Raw genomic sequence first — 21290 nt, 5'->3', positions numbered from 1 at the left:
ACGCATATCAAAAATGCTGAATGCTATACTCTTATGAAAGAACAATAACCATGTTTCGTACTACAATTATAATTTTGGTGCTTGATATATGTGACTTCTACTTCATAAGTGGTCTAAGAATGACATTATATAAAGGGAAGAAATGGTTTCTTAGGAGGAATCTCTTTTGCTAACCCTATACATAAATTTTTATGTTCTTACATAATTGTACAAGATTATTTTTTCAAAAATGAAAAAAAAAACAAATTATTTGGGCAAGATCGATTAAGGCCTTTTGAAAGAGAGCAAGTGCATCTGGATCCTCTTCTACATATTTTGAATACTAATCCTAATAACGCAATACTAATAATGATCCAAACAAAAATAAAATCAATACAATTCTAAAATGAACAAATCAGTCAAAATTCTCTTAACAAAAGTAACAATAGAAGTAATCACTATATTTATTCAAATTCAATATTCAAAGAAATAATATTTTATAAAAATGAATTAAATGAATAGAAAAAATGAGAGGAAAATTTCAAAACAAAAACAAGGATTGAATATTTTGATCTTGTTTTTGTTTAGACTTAGAAGAGCGAAGAGTTGAGGGAGGAATCTTGATCACTTCAGGTCGATGAAGGGACTAGAATTCAAAGAAAACATTTTATTTCATGTTTGGACAATGAAAAAGTGAGAGAGAAAGTGACAGAAAAGTAGAAAAGAAATCCGAAGATTGAAATATTTTTTAATTAAATAAATAAAATACAAAAAAGGTTAAAATAAAGGTTATTACTTTTTGTTTACAAAAAACTAACTGAAACTTTAATACTAGTACCCTTTTTGGGAATAGAACTAAAACACAAGGTTTTATATGGAAAAAGAACATAACCTCAAGGTGCTATGTGAGAAAAGACCATATTACAAGGAGTGTATGCAGAGTTTAACCTTTTTAAATTGAAGTACCAAATCAAATATTTAATCATAGATAGAATACCAAGTGTGTAATTAACTTTTTTTTCTTTTAAAAAAATTCCCTCACCTTTTACTTGTTGGTTTAAGGCTTCTATCATTGTCCTCTTTCTTACATATATGTGTGTAAGCCTCAATATTTTACCACAAAAACAAGATTTTTAATGTTGGTATATGCCTTTGAGCCAATTACATTGGTCAAGAAATACACATTGTCATTTAATGTATACTTAATCGCATAACTATATGTGATAGAGATTTTCCTTCATGTTAGTACATTAATAAGAAGTTATTAAGTATTAATTGGATGAAACCCATGGTATATAAAGGCTTTGCAAGAGAATTGTAAAATTGTTACAATTATAATATCTTTATGCATCAAAGCCATGTTCCTAGAATAGTTCTTGGTCATTATATTGTTAAGACAAGGCATTAACAATACTCAAAGACTGGTACATGTTAACCTCGTTACTTGGGAAGTAAGCAATCGATCTCATAGATTGCAGTACATGGGATACTTGAAGATAACATATGGATGCTTGATAAAGAACAAGTTCATTGAATATGACTCGCTATGAGAACTCCATTTGGTATTTCACTCAAGTGTCTATGGAATATATTCTTATATGATAGTCATGCAACTAGTCCTCGAACTTGATACATCAAGTCATTTTGTATGGGGAATAGCATACTTTGATTTCACCTTTACAGGTCTGGAGGCGACTAGATGTCTAAATATGGTGTTTTTGGATATGCCATGAAGCATATTAAGGTGAATGAGTGGTCAAGAGAGGATTCATCACCCCAAGTGATATGAGGGGATGTATCTCACTTGTTTTCAATTCTATATTAACTTGTATAAAGTCTTCGGCCAAAGTATGATGAATTTGAGGAAAGTTAGTTTTTTAAATTCATAAGGTTAGTCATGAATTATGAGAACTAATATGGAATGTCATAAGTAGACACTAAGCCATACTTTATGACATATATGAGATATTTGATGAAAAGACCGTATTGCACTGAGGGGCTTATCACTGAAGGTTTTTGTCAAATTCTTTAATTGACTCTCTAACATTTGGATGGTCATAATATATTGATGAATGCCATTCATGATCTATAAATATAAATCAATTATTAAATTGAAATTTGATTATGATTTATATTTATTACCAACATTTTAGAAGCCTCATGGGTCATACACATTAAGTGACATGATTGAGATTAAATAAGAATAATTAATTATGTTGGATTTAATTGAAATAGACCAAAATAAAGTGAAAAATATTAATTAAATTCACAAGGACTTAATTAAATAAAAATAAATATGTTTGTATCTAGAGTTACAACTTAGTTTGGTTATATAAATATGTTATGTTAACAAACTAAAATTCTAAGCCTTCAACCACTTCTTAGCCATTTAATAAAAATAAGAAAAGAAAAACAGTTTTCTTTGTCTAATAGAAATAAGATTTTGGTCCTTTTGTTTTAGAAACAAAACTTGTTAGCACAAATAAAATCATACGTTTGAGAAAGTCTTGTTTGGTTACTATGTGGATTATTGTTAAAGGCCAAACACTTGGGTGGTTGAAGATTTGATAAATTTTAAAGGTGAATGTCATGACCCAAATCTGAGGATTCGTGACTGGCACACGTGCTTAGCAGGCCAAACCACTAGACCTAAGCAAGCCTCAGAGTTTTCAACCATATAACTCAAATATCAAGGGATTTATAATCAAATATTCGTAACAATGTCAAATATATTACATTATCCATGACTCACAATCCATGCAATTATACATAAAGCCATACATTGGCCATCAAATCGAGTTCGTACATAACAAACCTTACATAATTTAAATGGCACATCGTGCCTGACATATTTTACATCTAATCAGTCTTGAAAGCGGAAGGCTCACTTAGACTCAGCGGAGTGACACATTGGGAGGGAGACCTACCAGATGCCAAATACGTGTTCGTTCAATCCACTTGCCACATAACCACATAGCTTTTTTTATCAGCACATGGTACAACAGAGGAGTGAGTCAACTAATACTCAGTGAGGGGATGCTATCACAGCATAATATTTTACATATAAAATATATTTAGGCCTATCTAGCCATAAGACTTTCACAATTAAACATCTCTAATTCAAAGGTGCAAGGATCATCCTAGTATCTTACATGCACAACTCATCATATCAAGTCCTGCCTAATCACATCTCCATGGAGTATTATAACCACAATTCACAAGTTTCGTGTCCTCACATCAATTCATATCAATCGCGGCTTACCCTTAAAGCCGTTACCATCAAACTAAGCTTCTTAGGCACACCTTAGTTACCGAGCAAAACCTCAAATATCATTCACAGTGGTCAGCACATATTCATATTTCAAATCAAATCATGCCATCTTCGATGCATATAGTCAACCCAAATTAAATAAGTGGTCTCGCCCTAGACATAGTCAAATCACGCACGATGGCCAACCGGTGGAGAATCAAATCATACTTAAGGCAAAATTGTAGGCAAAAAAAAATATCACATGCATGTCAAAGAAACGGATAGAGAACAGATCATGCATGTGAAGAAGCAACGGGCGAAGAACAGATCATCGACCGGAGTAAACTCTTAACGTCGACATTACACGGAGTAATCTCAACGGATCGCATCAAAGCCCTGCATACGAAAATCACAAGTGGGATTAATGCCATCGTTCTTGCTTACCACCATCCCTGCAAGTACACAAAGTCACAAGACGTGGTACTCCACTCAATCTTAAGTCAAATCAATGTTCAGAATTCATCCCTCGGACGGAACACATAACCACAAATTAGGCCATCGTGCTTGTGACATTCCATTTGTCTACATCAAATCATATTCAAATTTAATGAGCTTCTATCATCTTTAAGCTCAGTATAATTCTAAGTGCCTTCAAATCTCTAAGGCATCATCAAACAAACATAATCAACGTATAGCCCTCATGCTATCAACAGCACATGGGTATTCATCATATTTAATCGTATCAATCATGGCTTAACAACCTTATGCATATCTTCAAATCAACCACAAATATGTGGGTATTCACACATAAATCCTATCCATAAGCAATCATGGGTCTTCGGCCTCACATACTTAACATCACTTCGATCGCTATACCATTAACCCAAATACACATCATGCCCATATACCTAATTGGGCAATCCATTCATCACAATTTGGCACAGTTCTTAATTCATAATTCGTATCACACCATGGGTAGGCCTCTTGCTCTATGTCCTACATACCATGGGCTCTAACACAATGCCATCATGTGGCTCACCATAAATCGCACAAACATAGATTTCTTCGTTTAAATAACTAGTTAGCCTAAGCATTCTCATCTAGGTACATAATCATATTTATTCCCTAGCCTAGGCACTGTTATTCATTTTACTACTCACGCAAGTATACGAACCACAAAGATAATATAATGAAGAGTAGAGGGTCAATCCCACAAGGAATTACATCAATTGTTAATATTAATTACTAAAATTACACCTCGATTTTATCCAAACATTAAAAATTGAATTAAAAAGGAAAACTTAAAAGCTAAAACTACTTTAAATTTACTCAGCAAAATTAATTTTCTAAACTTGATTGACTTTTAGACATAAGATTATGATATTCTTCAATACTTTATCTTATTATTATCTCTTTCTCTTAACTTAGCTTACTAGATTAAGTTGCTAACCTAGAGCCCTAAATTATTTACAAGTCTTTGTCAAGTTTCTCATAAAAATATCTTTCTCAATTAATTTACTATATATTTATGCAAATTAAATTGGAGAAAGATTCATTAAGTTTGTGCTCTAACTTTGGCTATGTATGGCTTATAGGTCTATGTCTACCCTATATGCAAATCAGATCACCTAATCAACTACGTATATTCGATCATAAGCTATTCTATTCAAGGTTTACCTAAATCTCCTTCGTCAATATTTAACCTAAGTTTCCAATTCAATCTAATTGGTGATCAGGCAATTAGAAGCATTAAGAACAGAATAAAATAAACAACTTAAATCCATCAAACAAAGAAAAAGAGAGATAAATAAACCAGACTACGTATTGAGTTCAATCATAATCTTGGATTAGTAATTTAATTCCCCATCAAGTCATACATCATTATCGAATTAAGTTTAAACATTCAAATCAAACTAAGAAAAATAAGAGAATAACAAAAGGATGATAGAACCCAAGAATTTATCTTGATCTTCCAATCTTCTTAACTCTTTCAAATTCTTCTCAGCTTCAATGACTTTACGGCTTGATTCTCAATTATCAATTCGGTGTTTCACTCTCTTTTAAAAGTCATTTGAAAGGTTATTTTTATAGGGCTTTGAAGTTAGACTAAGTTAGGTGAAGAAAGAAATCAATTCCAATTAGAATTTCCTCATCATACTATGTGAGCTACGACCTTGACCCATTAATTAGCAGAAATTGCAATTGCTTTAAGACTGTTGGAGTGCTTCAATTTCAACATGATTTTTAGCCATCTTTTAGGCCAAACTGGGAAAAGTGGTAAACATGAAAATTATAGCTTTTTCTCTTAGCTTTTCAATGGTCTAAGAATAATCTTATTTAAAGCTCTGCAGAGAGAGTTATGGTCAAAATACCAAAACTTATGTAGTGGAAGTTTGCACCTTGAAATTGCTCTCTTTTTTTCATTAAAATTCTTCCTTCATTAAACATCTACAAAAGTATAAATAAATCAATAACAACTTATCTTAATCACATTAACACCAAATTAAGTATAAAATTAACTAAGATTTGATTGACTCATCTAAATTAATTAACTTCAAATAATTTCACTAAAACCTACTAATTTCTATACATTACAATAAGAACTAAGTTAAATTATTATCAAAATAAAGTCCAAATAACTCTATATTATAGAGTTATCAGGCACATACCTCTAGGAAAACATACCTATACATACATATTGATATAAACAAATGCATGAATTCTTTAGTCTAGGCATCCTCATCTAGGCATACCTTATCACACATATATAGTTTTCTAGCCTAGGTTCATCTGTCTAGGCATGCATCTTTTATCCTAATACCATGGCAATGCACCTATTGTGCATTATGCGTTGCGTGCATTTAACTTAAATCCCACTCACCTTCACAATCGAAGGCATGCCCACAATCAAGCTCAACTTTCAGCCTCCAATAATCCTCTAACTCACAAATGCATAAATAGCCTCCATTCTCCTCTAGGCACATCAAAATATCAAAATCATAATTATTTCTTAGCTTTCAAAAATATCTCAAGTTTTCAAAAATATCCAAATTCAATATATAAGCTCAATCTTCCAACAAATGAGCTCAATCCTTACCTTAGAAGTTGGGTTACCCAAATCTAGGCTCTAAATCTCCAATAAACTTAAAGGGAGAGAATTTGGCTAAATTTGAAAATATTTAGATCCTAGATTACTAACCGTTTAAATTGAAAATGAATTGATAAAAATGCGTAATCTTACCTTTGGATCGTTTCCCAAGCTTGATCCAGCTCAAATAGGCTCCAAATGCCATTTGGGGGCTTAGGGTTTGAGTTTTCTAGATAGAGAAAGGGAGAGAAAGAGTTGAGAGAGAATGGGGTAGAAATGGCCACGAAACCCTTATTTATTTTTGCCTTTTCTCTTTGATGTATTGATACATTGAGGCAATGTATCAATACATTTCGAGCAAAATGGTCCCAAGTGCTCTCTGCTTCAAATGTATCGATACATGTTCATCTTTTGCCAAATCTAGCGATACATCCTCAAATGTATCAATAGAAATCCTCCATAACACCTCATATTGTTTTTCTTGCCAAGAATGTATCAATACATGAGGGGATGTATCGATATATTTTTCTCTGTAGGTAGTTTTAAGTCTTCCAAAGCTTTTAAAAGTCCAACTTAATACCCAAAAATCCATTCCCTAATAATCTTGTACCTCAAATAACTTATATAATTCAAAATCCTCATATATATATCCTCAAACATCCATCAGATTAAATCAAATTCTCAATCTATAGGATTAATTCATCATTTTCATCGATATTTACCGTAATGGCATACTTAGATGTCAAAGTGCCAAACATCTGCACAATTTCATTAAGGATCTTAATTTACACCCACATTCATAGTCATTTATCTCTAGACATAATCATGTTCATCAAAACTTAAATAACTCTTCAAGTCACTTGGCCAATTTCACATATAATCCATATCAAAAATCAGGGGCATTACAGTGAAGAAGCAAAGATTTTGACTACAGGATTTTAGACTATCTTATTCTCTTTTCAGGTTACTAGCTACATCACAAACATTTTTGGATTTAATTGGTTTTTGATTATGATGTAAAGAGCAAGGTACATAATCCTTGAACTTATAAGTGTTCATAATTAATTTGAAATTGCATGAAAACACAAACATTGATCCTGAGGATTTCGGCTATTTCTCTGATTAAATGTATTTTTATTTTTCCTCTGCATTATACTATTATTTCTCAATTATTTCATATTTGAGTATAAGGTCGAATTCTGACATTTACATCAAATACAAATGTAATGTTATGAACCATCAATCTGAAATATATTGATTCAAATCTGAGAGCCGTCAGTTTATTATTAATTGCTGAGGCTATGTATATAAACAAGACTTGGCTTTCAGGTAAGTGTTGTTTGGTAACGATACACTTTCTCTAGCATCAGTGTATTTCACGTTTTGATTAGTCCAGAAACGCGAGTCCATGACCACAAAAATTAAAACATTTCAAACTTCCTGATGTTTTTGACACCAGAAAAATTTGGTTACGTAAACTGTAGATTTGGGACCAATATGTTTAGCATTGCTGACATATTGCAATACATGTTATTAAAAGATGGTAGGTTTCGGAATAGGACATTACAGGTAAAGCACAACATTGTCAAACCTAGACCAGCTTTTAGTGCCTACGTACTGTGTTTTTTGATTCAGATATTAATTAGTATGTTATCTCCTAACATATTCCATAAAATATTGCTTTATACCTTTTAAGTAATTTTGGTCACTTGAGGCCCTTTTTTTCGATTAATATGCACTTATTCTTATTTGGCATAAAATACAAAAAAACATATAAACAATTTAAGAAAATTCAAATAAGCTCTTATATTTTTATTGTATTCGATCAAGCATTTATACTTTTATTTTAAAACAAATAAACCCTTATACTTTTTATTTTGAGTCATATAAACCCTTATTATTAATAATTAATTTTATCAAAATATTATTTTTTATTTTATGTAGCATGACGTTGATGTGACATATTAAAATATCATAATTGATTATAATGTGATATGCTGATATATTATAATTGATGATAATATGACGTGTTAATTTACTATGATAACATGATCATATGACATTTTTCACCCTCTACATCAATGTCATGTTAATGTCATGTGGATATAATATGACAAGTGACATTTGACTAACATTTTACTAATGACAATTAGTCAATCATTAGTCATAAAAGTTAATTTGACTCAAAATAAAAATACAAAAGTTTGATTAAACGTAATAAAAGAGTAAAGGTTTCTTTGAATATTTTTGAATAGGTTAGTAACTTATTTGAGCATTATATCTTCTTATTTTTTATATAGATAGAATCTTAAATATTTTTTTATTTTTACAAGATGATAATTAGCTCTGAAGAGAGGAAGAGGGGAAAAAATATGAGAGAGAAAGGAGAAAAAACTTAAAACCAAACATGCATGTATATATTAATCCAAATATATATATGTGTGTGTGTGCGTGTGTGACAATTTGTGAAAGTTGAGGCAGCGGAAGATTTAAATTGGTTCAATCAGAAATTTATGAGATTGTTGGATATATTGGATTTTTATTCAAACTAAACAAGGATATATACAAATTTATCAGGGTTTAGGGTATGTAATGGAGAGTTAATCCTCCCACTCCATAGACCTAATCATTCTATTTAAATATGTCAAATAAAAAAAATTTTCATTTAGAGTTCTAACTGTTAAGGTATTTCTTTAAAGAATATTTTTTTTTTCAAAATTACTACTATTAGAGCACCATGAAGATTCCAAGATCATTCAAATCAAATTTAATTTCAGTGTATTCGGATATGGAAGTCTCAAGTACTATAAGGTTAGGAAAGTCAACAATAGTAAAAATTGTCTTCCTTCCAATATGCTAATTGGGTAAGATTCAATAATTGATTGGATTATAGTTAAGCAGGTGAAATATTATCATTGAATCCATCAAATATTTAAGTTACTCACATTTTTCTTGGGTCAATAGGAAAAAGACTCATCACCCTCATTGATGGGAAGTGTCCCTGTTGGCCACTATCTTTCACGATCTCCCGAGTGTTCATTTTCACTACAGAAACGGGTAAGTTCCAAACAAAGGTGAAGTAAAAGGCCTGGAATTGGACTGATCATAAATTTGTCAACTGATTTTTTTCCACCTTGTCAGCAAAAGGACAGAACAGCCACTGTGGGAAAGCAAGGGACATCTTTGGACAGAATTCGTTTCGCTTAACTCCGAAAATTTAAAACAAAAATTAAGACCATAGTCCCACCTAGGTGATATAGATATAGCATTACCAATTTTTTGAGTCTAGCTTCAGCTCCTGGTAAGTAGTTTGCTCCACCAGCCAGAACGTATGTGACCCTACTAATCTCTTGTATGGGAAATTTGCCCTGGCAATCAGGGCACCGCCCTGGATTTTGGTTCTGAATGCACATGCATTGATGGCTCAGCCACTACTTTGCTTTGCATGTCACGTAAATGAATGGAACTCGTGTACCTGGATGATCTATTTACTGACCATGATTCGAATATTCATGGTCTTCAGGGCGAGAATTGATCAAAATGTCTTTGACCGGATCAATCTAATTTTAACGCCCTTCGATGTAGATTCTTGTCGGTTGAGCCTATCAGATTCCAGCTCACAAATTAAATGGTTCTGATCAGTGAATAACGAAAAAATCAGAATTATATTATGCACTTGCAAATTGGTGAGAATATAATGCCATCATTTACTTCTTAGTAAAGAGTTGGTTTCGGATGAGACATGTTAATGCCATAAATTGGTTTGATGAAAGTTTATCGGTGACTTGATAGAGGAGATAAGTAGGAGTTTATTTTGACTTTTAAATGTCCAACAGACAAGTCAAATATGAGTGAAAGATGAGTAATGAAGTTAGTATATTGTACAATATACCATTTAGCCTATGATTTTTCCAAAAACAAGAAGCAAATTTGTGCATGCTAAGCATGATTAAATTTGACTCTAGCTTAGCACGGCTAGTCTCTTAATCAATAAAATGGTACATACTTTGAAATTTGAAGTGTTCCATCTTTGATTAAATTACTAATTACACATAAATGATACCTTGGTTCAATGAAAAAAACCATATCAGTGTCGTTGGTTTACGAGTTAACTTTCTGCCAGGATCTTTCGAACAAAAAATGTTATTAGTTTTTTTTTTTTTTTGTCAAGAAAATGTTACTAATTAATTATGGAAACTTATGATGTAGGAGTTGCTTTCCAGAAGACAACAATGAGAAAATAAAACACGTCTTTTCCAGAGGATGATTGGTCTTTCCGCCATTGCAAAAAGGAAATTAAATAGTAGAGAACAATTTTCCGTTTCTCGCGGATGCAATTGTTCAGGACAGCTTCATGAGTACTGTTATAGCACAGTGTTCTTCTATCCTGTGCCTATATAATCTTCATGATTACATAACATTCTCCCATGGTCTCATTGCACTTTCTGAGCTAAATCACCCTGCTACTTTCTTTGCAATCTCCATTTCCCTCTTGGCTTTCATTTCCATTTCCTCTGGTAATTGGCTTCCATTCTCTTAAGCTCCTTTTTTTTTTTTTTTTTGTTGTTTGGTATAGTGTCGCCTGAATTTCTGATATATGGCCTTAAGTATATATGAACTATGATTGGTTTAGTAGAGTTTCTGTTTTGTGGTAATACATTTGGACAACTATATATTATTCAAACACCACAAGAAGTTCACTAACTTCTATCAATGTTAAACTAGGATATATCTAAATAATATATATATATATTATGATTTTGCAGCTAGTTTGATCGAGCTTTGACCAATGGTATGTGATTCATTTCCTTTTTGAAATCAGTTTGTGGAGCTAATGGAGTCTTTTGAAGGCATGGTTGATGATACAAAGGTGGCAAGGGATGGAAAGGACGCAATCATTGTATCAGCTTCCAGGAAAGCCCCAAGTTTTGACCAGCCAGGAGATGAATGTGCTGGAGTTAGCATAGAAGAAGGGACACACAACTCTGAAGCCAAATTGGAACCGCCATGTGGGAAAACAACATGCAAAACAAGGTCATCAAGTATCCGATCCTTGGTTAATATAGAGAGTAGTGCAGTGAGCCTTGATGACATAGATTCTGTTCGTATGGGGGCTTCCATCAATGATATAGGCTCATCTACCTTACATCCTGATGTCCCCTTACCTTCAGATGATGCTTCAGATGGCTTAACTCTACAAATTAATAGCGGTAAAAGCAGAACGATTAGCGCATTTGATAAGTTTTCAAATGATAATATCTTGAGCAGTACAGCCATTGTTTTCAAGAAGAAAACAGCAACCATCTGTCTGCATCCTTACATTTTGCTTCTTATATCTTCATGGTTTTAGCTGTTTATGCATTACTCTTACCTTTTAAATTCATGTTAAATTGTCAAAATGGAAGGATAAACAAAATTAACACTCACAACTTAGTGGAGCTGGGGATTTCTATCGAGGCGAGTTAGTAATTATCCTCTCTCATACAGGAAATTATCCAACAAGTCAGTCTCAGCCAGCTCATGAAGATACAGAATCACGCACTCGGAGGAAAATACAATATGAACCCACATTACCAATATGTCTAAAGGTAACAGAACGGTCCATATACAATATTTGTGGCATCCAGTATAGTATTGTTGTGTTATTGTTGTAGTCCCGATTCTCCTAAAGTTACAATGAAAATGGATAATCAATTTTCAGTTTTGTGCAGTTCGAAGATGTTAAATATAAGGTACCAGTTAAAGGTGAAAAAATCTCAGATGCAGAGAAGTATATACTCCATGGAATAAGTGGGTCGGTATATCCAGGAGAGGTTCTTGCTCTGATGGGACCATCAGGAGGGGGGAAAACAACTCTTCTTAATGTACTTAGCGGAAGAGTAAAATTTGACAGTGGTACCATCACTTACAACGATCAACCATATTCCAAGTCACTGAAGCGGAGGTGCATCTTGATACAGGCTTGCATATGTTGCTTGCTGCATGTATTGATGTTGAATTCTAATTTAATGATTCATTTGATATCGTTGTTCATGTAACAGGATTGGTTTTGTACTGCAAGATGATGTTACCTTTCCTCATCTTACAGTCAAGGAAACTCTAACATATGCTGCTCTGCTCCGTCTCCCCAATACCTTAACTATGCAGCAGAAAAAGGAAAGGGCTATGAGTGTTATTAGCGAGCTAGGCCTTGAAAGGTGCTTTCTGCATTAATTTTTTATTTTATTCAGTTTTTTGACTAAAACTTAAATCTTTTGTACTATTAAAATGACCTAATTGGGGGTTCTCAAATCAATTTCAGCTACATATATATGATCGAGCTGGATGGAATTGGCCAATATAGTAGCATTTACTTCTAGAATTTTTGGTTTGAAAGTTTCATATGGATACTAAGACGTAAGGATAATACCAGTTGCTTCATTAGAGGGGTCACAAACAGTAGGTTTATTTATTTATTGCAGAATAGTGCTACTTGGTTGTAAGTCAAAACATCAATTGCACGTTTCAGGTGCCAAAATACAGTGATTGGTGGCACATTTTTGAGAGGAATTTCTGGTGGTGAGAGAAAAAGGGTCTGCATTGCCAATGAAATCCTCCTCAACCCATCACTTCTATTCTTAGATGAACCAACATCAGGTCTGGATTCAACAACTGCGCTTCAAATTGTTCAGATGCTACATAACATTGCACAGGTACTTAAAATGCTTGGTTTTGTTGCTGTCAAGATTCGTAAATACTGTAATTAACTGCTTATTTTCTAAGCGGAAAAAAAAAAAGAAACATAACTGCTTATTTGCTTGTGCTTTATAGTCTGGCACGGCAGTAGTGACAACAATACATCAGCCATCTAGTAGACTATTTAGTAAGTTTGACAAGCTGATTCTCTTGGGCAAAGGCAGCTCCTTGTACTATGGAAAAGCCTCAGAAGCAATGCTATATTTCTCCTCAATTGGTTGTTCTCCACTCATAGCCATGAATCCAGCAGAGTTTCTTATTGATTTGGCCAATGGAAACATAAAAGACAAATCGGTTCCATCAGATTTCGAGGACAGGTTTCTGCCAAGAAACAGAAGTCTTGATATGAAATATGGAGGGCCTTCCCAAGTTGATGTCCATGAGGTCGAAACTGAAATCCCAAATTAAGTTTCATTTTTGTGTTCTTAAACCCTCTCACTTAAGAATCTTGGATTTTCATCACTGCAGTATCTGGTGGAGGCTTATGCAGAGAGGGTAGAAAAGTTGGAGAAGACAAAGCTCCTACAACCTGTCTTAGATGCTGAGCCTGAGATGCAGACTAGGTTGAATTCAAGGGAATGGGGTGCAACTTGGTGGGACCAGTTCTCAGTTCTCTTTAAAAGGGGCTTTAAGGAGAGACGCCATGAATACTTCAGCTGCATGCGCGTAACCCAAGTTTTATCTACTGCTATAATCATGGGTTTACTTTGGTGGCGTTCTGATGCTTCATCTCCTAAGGGACTTGAGGATCAGGCAACTATCTGTTACATGCTTAGATTGGTTTTGGTCACACAGGATTTCTGTGAAAATCTTTTCTTATATTTTGTAAATATTCGAGTCTGTTTATTATTGTTATTCCAATGCATGCAGGCAGGGCTGTTATTCTTCATTTCGGTGTTTTGGGCTTTCTTTCCTATGTTTACTGCCATTTTCACATTCCCTCAAGAGAGAGTGATGCTAGCTTTGGAAAGATCTGTAGGCATGTACAGACTCAGTGCCTTTTTTTTGGCCAGAATGACTAGTGATCTTCCTTTGGATCTCATATTTCCGGTAGCGTTCCTTGTGATCGTCTATCTTATGGCAGGCTTGAAGCCAACAATTACAGCATTTTCTCTTACAATGCTTACTGTTTTCGTAAGTGTTGTTGCATCCCAGGTAAACTATATTGAATCAAACATCAATCACTCCCTACAGAATTTTGAAATTATAGACTATGATGACTTGTTTTCATGTAAAATTGCAGGGTCTTGGCCTTACTATAGGAGCAGCATTAATGGATGTGAAGAAAGCAGCAACATTGGCTTCTGTTATTATAATGGCCTCGATGTTATCCGGAGGATTCTTTATCCAGGTGTGATTCCTGTACCCTGGTTAATATTATTTCTTGAGACAAATGTGGAGGCACAAATCACAAAAGGGATATAGATAGTTGCATGTATAACGCTTAGTAGATTCTGATTTTTGATAATTGGTTGCAGAAAGTCCCAGCATTTATGTCGTGGGTAAGATACATCTCATTTACATATCACACATACAGGCTGTTACTCAAGATTCACTACGGTTGTGCTGGTTCGGATACTGGATCAGGTTCATGTAACTCTCCCTTCAAAGGATTACGACTTGATTGGGACGCCCGGGAAGTTGGTACTATGATAGCTATAATTGTAGGATATCGGCTACTAGCCTATGCATTCTTAAGGAGAATGAAATTAATGACGATGACTTAGTACATGCCCTTCAATACTGTTGACTTATAGACGTCAGCTTGGTGGTAGCCAATAAGTAGGAAGATGTTACTCCCTCTGTTAAAATCCTCAATAAGTTGAAATTGGTCAGCGTTTTAAAGGCATCTCTTGCTTTACAAGCTGCCTTCTTCCCCCACGCTAAAATAGGAAGATTCTTAAGGAAAATAAACGTTCTATTTACAACCAATTTATAATATATAACGGCGGCTGAATTAGTGTTTGGCTTGTAGGGAATGCATTGCAACAGCCATTGATATCCTGTTAAGATATGTAGTTGATGGTGATACCGGAGTTCCACTATGTTCAAAGGATGAATTAAAAATGAAAACACTTTGAAACTTAATCAAACCGAGAGAAAAACATAATGACAAAGACTGCACATACTATTTTTCGTTAAGTCTTTATATCACACAATTACAGAAGGAGAGAACAATTAAAAAGGACCAATGCATGACTAAACAATAAAACCACCAATAACTGTTTGGCAGCAGCATGATATTAGTGTTTGACATCCTACTACTCACAATCCAACATGGTAAAACCACGTTGCTAAACTAATTTAATGTTGAAGAGAAAAAGAACTGAAAAATAAACAAAGCATAAACTACTATTTTAAACAAGTCACATGCTCTTCCTAGTGACTTCATTTTCCACTCATTCAAAGCATTCTTGTGCCATCCTCCATTGATGCCAAGATATATTTTAGTTTCAACACACCTCTCTGGAATTTATCTCTCATAATCCAAGTTTGCTCTTGAAAAATATAAAACTTATCTTTGTTCAAGCTTTTTGTGAAGATATTAACAACTTGATCATTGGTGCTTTAATGTTTGATCACGATTTCATCGTTCTTCATAGCCATTCTGATTGAGAGAAACTTCACTCAAATATGTTTGCTCCTTGCATGCTGCACTAGGTTCTTTGCTATCAAAATTGCATACATGTTATCTACCCATAAGACAGTGCCAATAGATTGCTTAAAACCCAGATCATCAAACAATTTCCTGAGCCACAATGCATGATTAGTTGCTGAAGATGCCACTGTATATTCTGCTTCAATAGAAGAATGAGCTACCACTTCCTATTTCTTTGAGTTCTAGGAGAAGATTGCACTTCCTAATGAAAAGCAATAGCTAGTGGTACTCTTCCAATCATCCACGCTACCGACCCAATCACTATCACAATGACCTTGCAAATGATTGCTCTCCTATTTCACAAACTTAAGCCCAAAAGTTGAAGGGCCTCTGATGTACCTCACGATTCTCTTTGCAACTTTCATGTGCATCATTGATGGTTGTTGCATAAATCGAGATAGAAGACTAGTTGCAAACATAATATCAGGTTTAGTAGTTGACAAGTACAGAAGGTATCCGATTATACTTCAATAGATTCAAGTGTCATTTTTAATCTCACCATCATCTTCACTGAGTCTCTAACCCACAACTAGTGGAGTTGGAACAGGTTTGTAAAAGTTCATATTCAATTTTTTGAGCAAGTCTTTAGCATATTTACTTTGGAGGAAAATTTGATCTTCCATTTGCTAAAACTCCAAGCCTCAAAAGTAAGACATCTTTCCTAGGTTGATCATATCTAATTTGAACTTTATTTGAGCTTTGAATTCCTTTAAAATCTCATCATTAGGGATTGTTATTAGCAAATCATCGACATGTAATGATACAATCAGTTTCATGGCATTACGAGATTTCTTAACATAGAGTGTAGCTTCATTATTGCTGTGAATAAATCCCTTTTCTCACATATAGCTATCAATCATGTCATATCATGCTCTCGGTACTTGCTTGAGTTCATAAAGAACTTTGACAATCTCGCACACCTTGTCTTCTTTTCCCTATACCATAACACCTTCAAGCTATTCAACACAAATGTCCTCTAATATAACCCTATTCAAGAAAGCTAATTTCATGTCAATGCGCCAAATGGACCAATTTTCTTTAAATTGCTGTTAAGACTCGAATGGTGTCATATCAAGCCACCGGTGCAAAGGTCTCTTTGAAGTCAATTCCTTAAACCTGTGAATATCCTTTTACCATTAATCTAGCCTTTAATTTTTTAACAAACCCATTTGGATTTAGTTTGGTTTTAAATATCCATTTGACACCAATTACCTTTTGCACTTGGGGTCTGCCTACTAAGTACCAAGTCCCATTTCTTGCAATCATTTGCATTTCAACATCCATTGCTTCTTTCCATTTCTCATCTTTTAATGCTTCTGAAACTTTATTTGGTTCAATTACTGCCATATTGCATCTACTATAAATTTCTTGAAGTGGTCTTGTTCCTCGAACAACCAAGCTTTCGTCATTCTCATCCACACTTTCCTTATCATCAAATAAATTCTCATCACCAGTAGCATTATTTAACTTTGAGTTCTCAACTATAGCAGTTTCCCAATTCCATTTCAAGCTTTCATTAAACCTCACATCTTGGCTTACAAAAACCTTCTTAGTTTTCAAGTCATACAATCGATAGCCCTTTGATAAATTGCTACAGCCCAAGTGAATCGCCAATCAAGACATAGGATCAAGTTTTGTTCTCTTTTCATTAAGAATTTTTGCATAATAGATGCATTCAAAAACCTTGAGGTGCACTGCAAATGGTTTTGTGCCATGCCAAGCTTAATAGGGGCATTTAGTGTTCAAAGCTTTTGTTGAAAGAACATTAAGTAAACACATAGCAACATTAGTTACCTCAGCCCAAAATTCCATTTTGGCAAACCTTTCTCAAATAACAAAAAGTGAGTCATCTTTATTACTGTCCTGTTCTTATGCTCACAAACTCCATTTTGTTGAGGGTTATAAGCCATCGCCAACTGATGTTTGATTCTTTTTAAAGTGAGAAAATCTTTAAACTCGGTTACGTTGAATTCTCCTTCATTATTTGTCCTAGAATCATTAAGTTGCTTATAGACTCATTTTCCACTATTGCAACAAACTTGGTAAACAAATCAAACACATCAAACTTGTGTTTCATGAAAAATATCCAACTGTACCTTGTATAATCATCAACAAGAATTAGATAATATGAACGCCCATTAAATAATAGAGTTTTCATAGGGCCTCCCACATTTTAGTGCACTAATTGAAGCCTTTGTTTTGCTCTCCAAGTGCTAGTTTTTGGAAAAGAGGCTTGGCTTTGCTTACCATATTGACAAGTGCTGCAGATTTGTTTTGATTGAGTCAAACCAAGGAGTCCTTCAACCAAGTTGGTGAATGCCATATGCGTTAGAGACTTGTAATTTATATGCCCCAATCTACAGTGCCAAATTTCAAAATTAATGGATAAGCATTGCTAAGCTTTATGCTTAACCATCATCCAATCTACAAAGAAACACTTATTTCTCATTTCAACAATGAAAAGTTCCTTACTCGAGGAATCAAGGATGGTGCAAGCTTTGTTTTTAAACAACAAAACATATCCAGCTTCAATCAATTACCCACATAAAGTAGATTTTGAGCAACTTTAGTATAAACATAACATTAGAAATTGATTTCATACTTACAAGTGTAAGCACCGCAACTGTTCCTATCCCTTGAATCTACAGGTTGAGCCCATATCCAATCTCAACTTGAGATTTATAACTCTTGTCCAAGGTAATAAAATTCTCCTCTTTCTCGGTCTTATGATTCTAACATGTGCTATCAATAAGCCATGCATGCTTCCTATTTAAAACTTCAGGTTTCCTTGCCATGAATAGAAACTCATCAACTATCTTCTATTATTCAACACCAGCAACCTTCTCCTCAGGTCTTTCTCCACATGTTTTAATTGATGGTATTTAACATTTGGACGATACCAATAATATTTTTCAAGATGTGTTTTTTTTTTTACAATGAGAACAAAAAGGATACTTAGCTCTTAGCTTGCCTTGTTTTCCATCTCTAGATATCTTGTCCTTGTCTTTCTTATTTAGGTCATTCTTTTTATATCTGTAATTTATTTCTCTTTTGTCAAAGCCGTGAAAGCTCCTTCTATCATGTTATCTTGCTTTAGAGCTCGTCTTTGTTCTTGTGCTTAGAGAGCATTGACTAGCTTTGTGACAATGAGGCACAAGATGTCCTTGGACTCTTCAAGTGAGGATACCTTAACTTCAAACTTATCTAGTAAACTTACTAGACCTTTGTTGACAATCTTTCTTTTAGGAAGGTCTTCCACAAAAAGCCTTAGCTGATTCACAACTTTCATTACCTTATCAGAATACTCATTAATTCTCATTGTCTTTTATTTTTAAGACTTCAAATTCCCTCAATAGATTAAGTACTTGTATCTATCGAGTTTTATCACTCTCGTGAAATTCTTTTTGCAACTTGCCCAAGCCTCTTTAAGGTTCTTGCAAGTCATTTTCTTGGTAAATATAGAGTTAGATACAACAGAGTGGATGCATGAGAGTGTCTTGAATCTCTTGGTGACTTCTTCACTATACTGCTTCAATTGAGCTATTTTAAGATTGGCATTTCTTTGAACTAGAGGGTCTCCACCCACTTTCACAACTTCCCAAAGGTCAAATGCAAAAAGGTAAGCTTTCATCTTCACTACCCAAATTAGGGTAGCTCTCTCTGTTAAACACTGGTTGAAGCCATAGATTTTCTTGCAAAGGTTCTTCTAATGGAATATATGAGACAGCAAGGTTAGGTATAAAAAAAAATGATTTCAGAAGTCCCTTAAGAACAAGTGAAATGCTCTAATACCATGTTCAAAAGATGAGTTAAAAATAAAAGCACATTGAAACTTAATCAAACCAAGAGAAAAACATAAAGATAAAGATTGCACATACTATTTGTAACACCTCGTGTCCTGAAACTGTAGTTAATACAACTTTAAGGACAAGATTAAGACCAATTAAGTCAATTAAGGAGTTTAAGAGTGGTGAAGGAGGAAAGGAATATTTTGAAATAAAATACTTCATACGTAATAAAATAATAATAAAATAATAATATTTTATTAAAGTCATAGCTATGGAGTGAAAAAGAGCAATGGAGCTAAACCGAGACAAATTAAAATGTTTTGGAACCTCAGAAGCCAAATGAAAAATTTTGGAATCAAATAACATTTTATTAATAAAATGATATTAAAATATTTCTATTGTGAGTGATGGACAAACTCACATAATTTATGCATTGAACCTAAGTGGGGGTGTTATAATACAATTTTGTTGATTTGATGAATAAAATATTATTTTATTCATTCTAGAGTATTATTTTAATAAGGAAAATTTTAATGATATAAGTATTAATAAAAGTATATGTGAGTTTGGAAGAATAAAGACATGGAGAATTAATTGAGAAAATGAGGATATGTGGGATAATGAAATGTGCATGTGGATTCACTATTACATGCAAATTATTGCATGCAAAAAGGAGAAGGTAGTGGGGCACATATTGGACCCCCCCACCATGTGACATAAAGAGAAGAATAGGAATAAAACCTATTACATGTAATAAGATTGGTGTATTGGGTGGTCAAATGAGGAAAGAAAGATATGGGATGCATGTGTCTTGAATAGTTTAATGAATGACCAAGTAAAACATTAAGTAAAGGTTATGCATGAAATGTGATTGGATGAATAAGGCGCTGCATGAAACAAAGTATGAAGGGAGAAAGGATGAGGTAGTGAGGGTGGTGGATGGAGGAGACAAATGAAGATAGATATTGGGCCAATAAACAAGGGAGAAAAGTGGTGCATGAAAATTGAGTGGGTGATGAGTTGGTCCAATGAGAAGTAAGGAATAAAAGAAAGAAGAGAAAGGTTGGGAAAGGCTTGGAAAACCCATGCCTTTGAGAGGAAAAAAAAAAGAATCGATTTCAAAAGCTTCACCCGAGAAGAAAGAAAAAAGAAAGAAAGAAGAAAGAAGGAATGAGAAGGAAGAAGAAGAGAAAAAGAAAGAAAGGATTGGCTTTGGAGAGGTTTTCTCCCATACACCATTGTTAAAGCTTGAAGAAAAATTGATGGTTCGGCTTAGTGATTCAAGGGTGATGAAGGTAAAAGCTATCATTTTGCTTGAATGCATGTCTTGTGAACTAGTTGTGATGTGAGATTATGCTTGTGGTAGTAAGGATCTTCAAGGATTCAAAGAACCGAGTGCATGAATGTGGGTTAATCTTAGAAGTATGGTGGTTTAAAGCAAGACAAATGATGGGTAAATGTTTTTAACCTTGAGTTCATTAGTGGAAAAGAAAAATAAAATGTGTATTGATGATTTGTGCCTGTGGCAGCAATGGTGATCAAGGATGTGAGGAGTTATTGAGTTGCATGTGGTATTGAAGGTAAAATTGGAAGGTAAGCATGCAATGTGGGCATGCTATGTTATATTGAATTTAGTTAGTTGAAAGTTTATGGATTGCATGTTAGATTATTGTGAACAATAAGAATGAATAATGTGAATTTAGATTAAAGATTCATTGGTTAAGGTGCTGCCCATATATGTGTACAATTGAATATATACACGAAAGTAGAGATAATGAGAGAGGTGGGCTA

The 21290-nt window shown here is 33.9% G+C and overlaps 1 protein-coding gene across 2 annotated transcripts; it reads left to right on the top strand.

Moving 5' to 3' along the window:
* LOC18592562 (ABC transporter G family member 22) lies at nt 10561–15026 on the top strand. 2 transcript variants are annotated; one of them, XM_018125280.1, is made up of 11 exons: nt 10561–10834; nt 11140–11527; nt 11805–11905; nt 12029–12261; nt 12359–12514; nt 12826–13009; nt 13128–13436; nt 13521–13805; nt 13923–14207; nt 14296–14403; nt 14531–14779. In XM_018125280.1, the coding sequence occupies exons 2-11, from the start codon at nt 11152–11154 to the stop codon at nt 14777–14779; spliced, it is 2286 nt and encodes a 761-aa protein (XP_017980769.1). In that variant the 5' UTR covers nt 10561–10834; nt 11140–11151. The 2 variants fall into 2 exon arrangements, with proteins under 2 accessions (XP_017980769.1, XP_017980768.1); XM_018125279.1 differs by having other exon boundaries at nt 13521–14207; nt 14531–15026.

Source organism: Theobroma cacao, chromosome 8 (assembly GCF_000208745.1).
Source record: "Theobroma cacao cultivar B97-61/B2 chromosome 8, Criollo_cocoa_genome_V2, whole genome shotgun sequence".
Taxonomy (NCBI): Eukaryota; Viridiplantae; Streptophyta; class Magnoliopsida; order Malvales; family Malvaceae; genus Theobroma; species Theobroma cacao.
Note: the sequence above shows the minus strand (reverse complement) of the source record. Positions and strands in the feature narration are given on the sequence as shown.

What these genes read in the sequence shown, in the direction of transcription:
- LOC18592562 (XM_018125279.1), top strand. Translation starts at nt 11,152, where the DNA reads ATGGAGTCTTTTGAAGGCATGGTTGATGATACAAAGGTGGCAAGGGAT. An exon ending in AACTCTACAAATTAATAGCG is followed by an intron (nt 11,528 to 11,804) that starts GTAAAAGCAGAA and finishes TCTCTCATACAG; the next exon opens with GAAATTATCCAACAAGTCAG. An exon ending in TAAGTGTTGTTGCATCCCAG is followed by an intron (nt 14,208 to 14,295) that starts GTAAACTATATT and finishes GTAAAATTGCAG; the next exon opens with GGTCTTGGCCTTACTATAGG.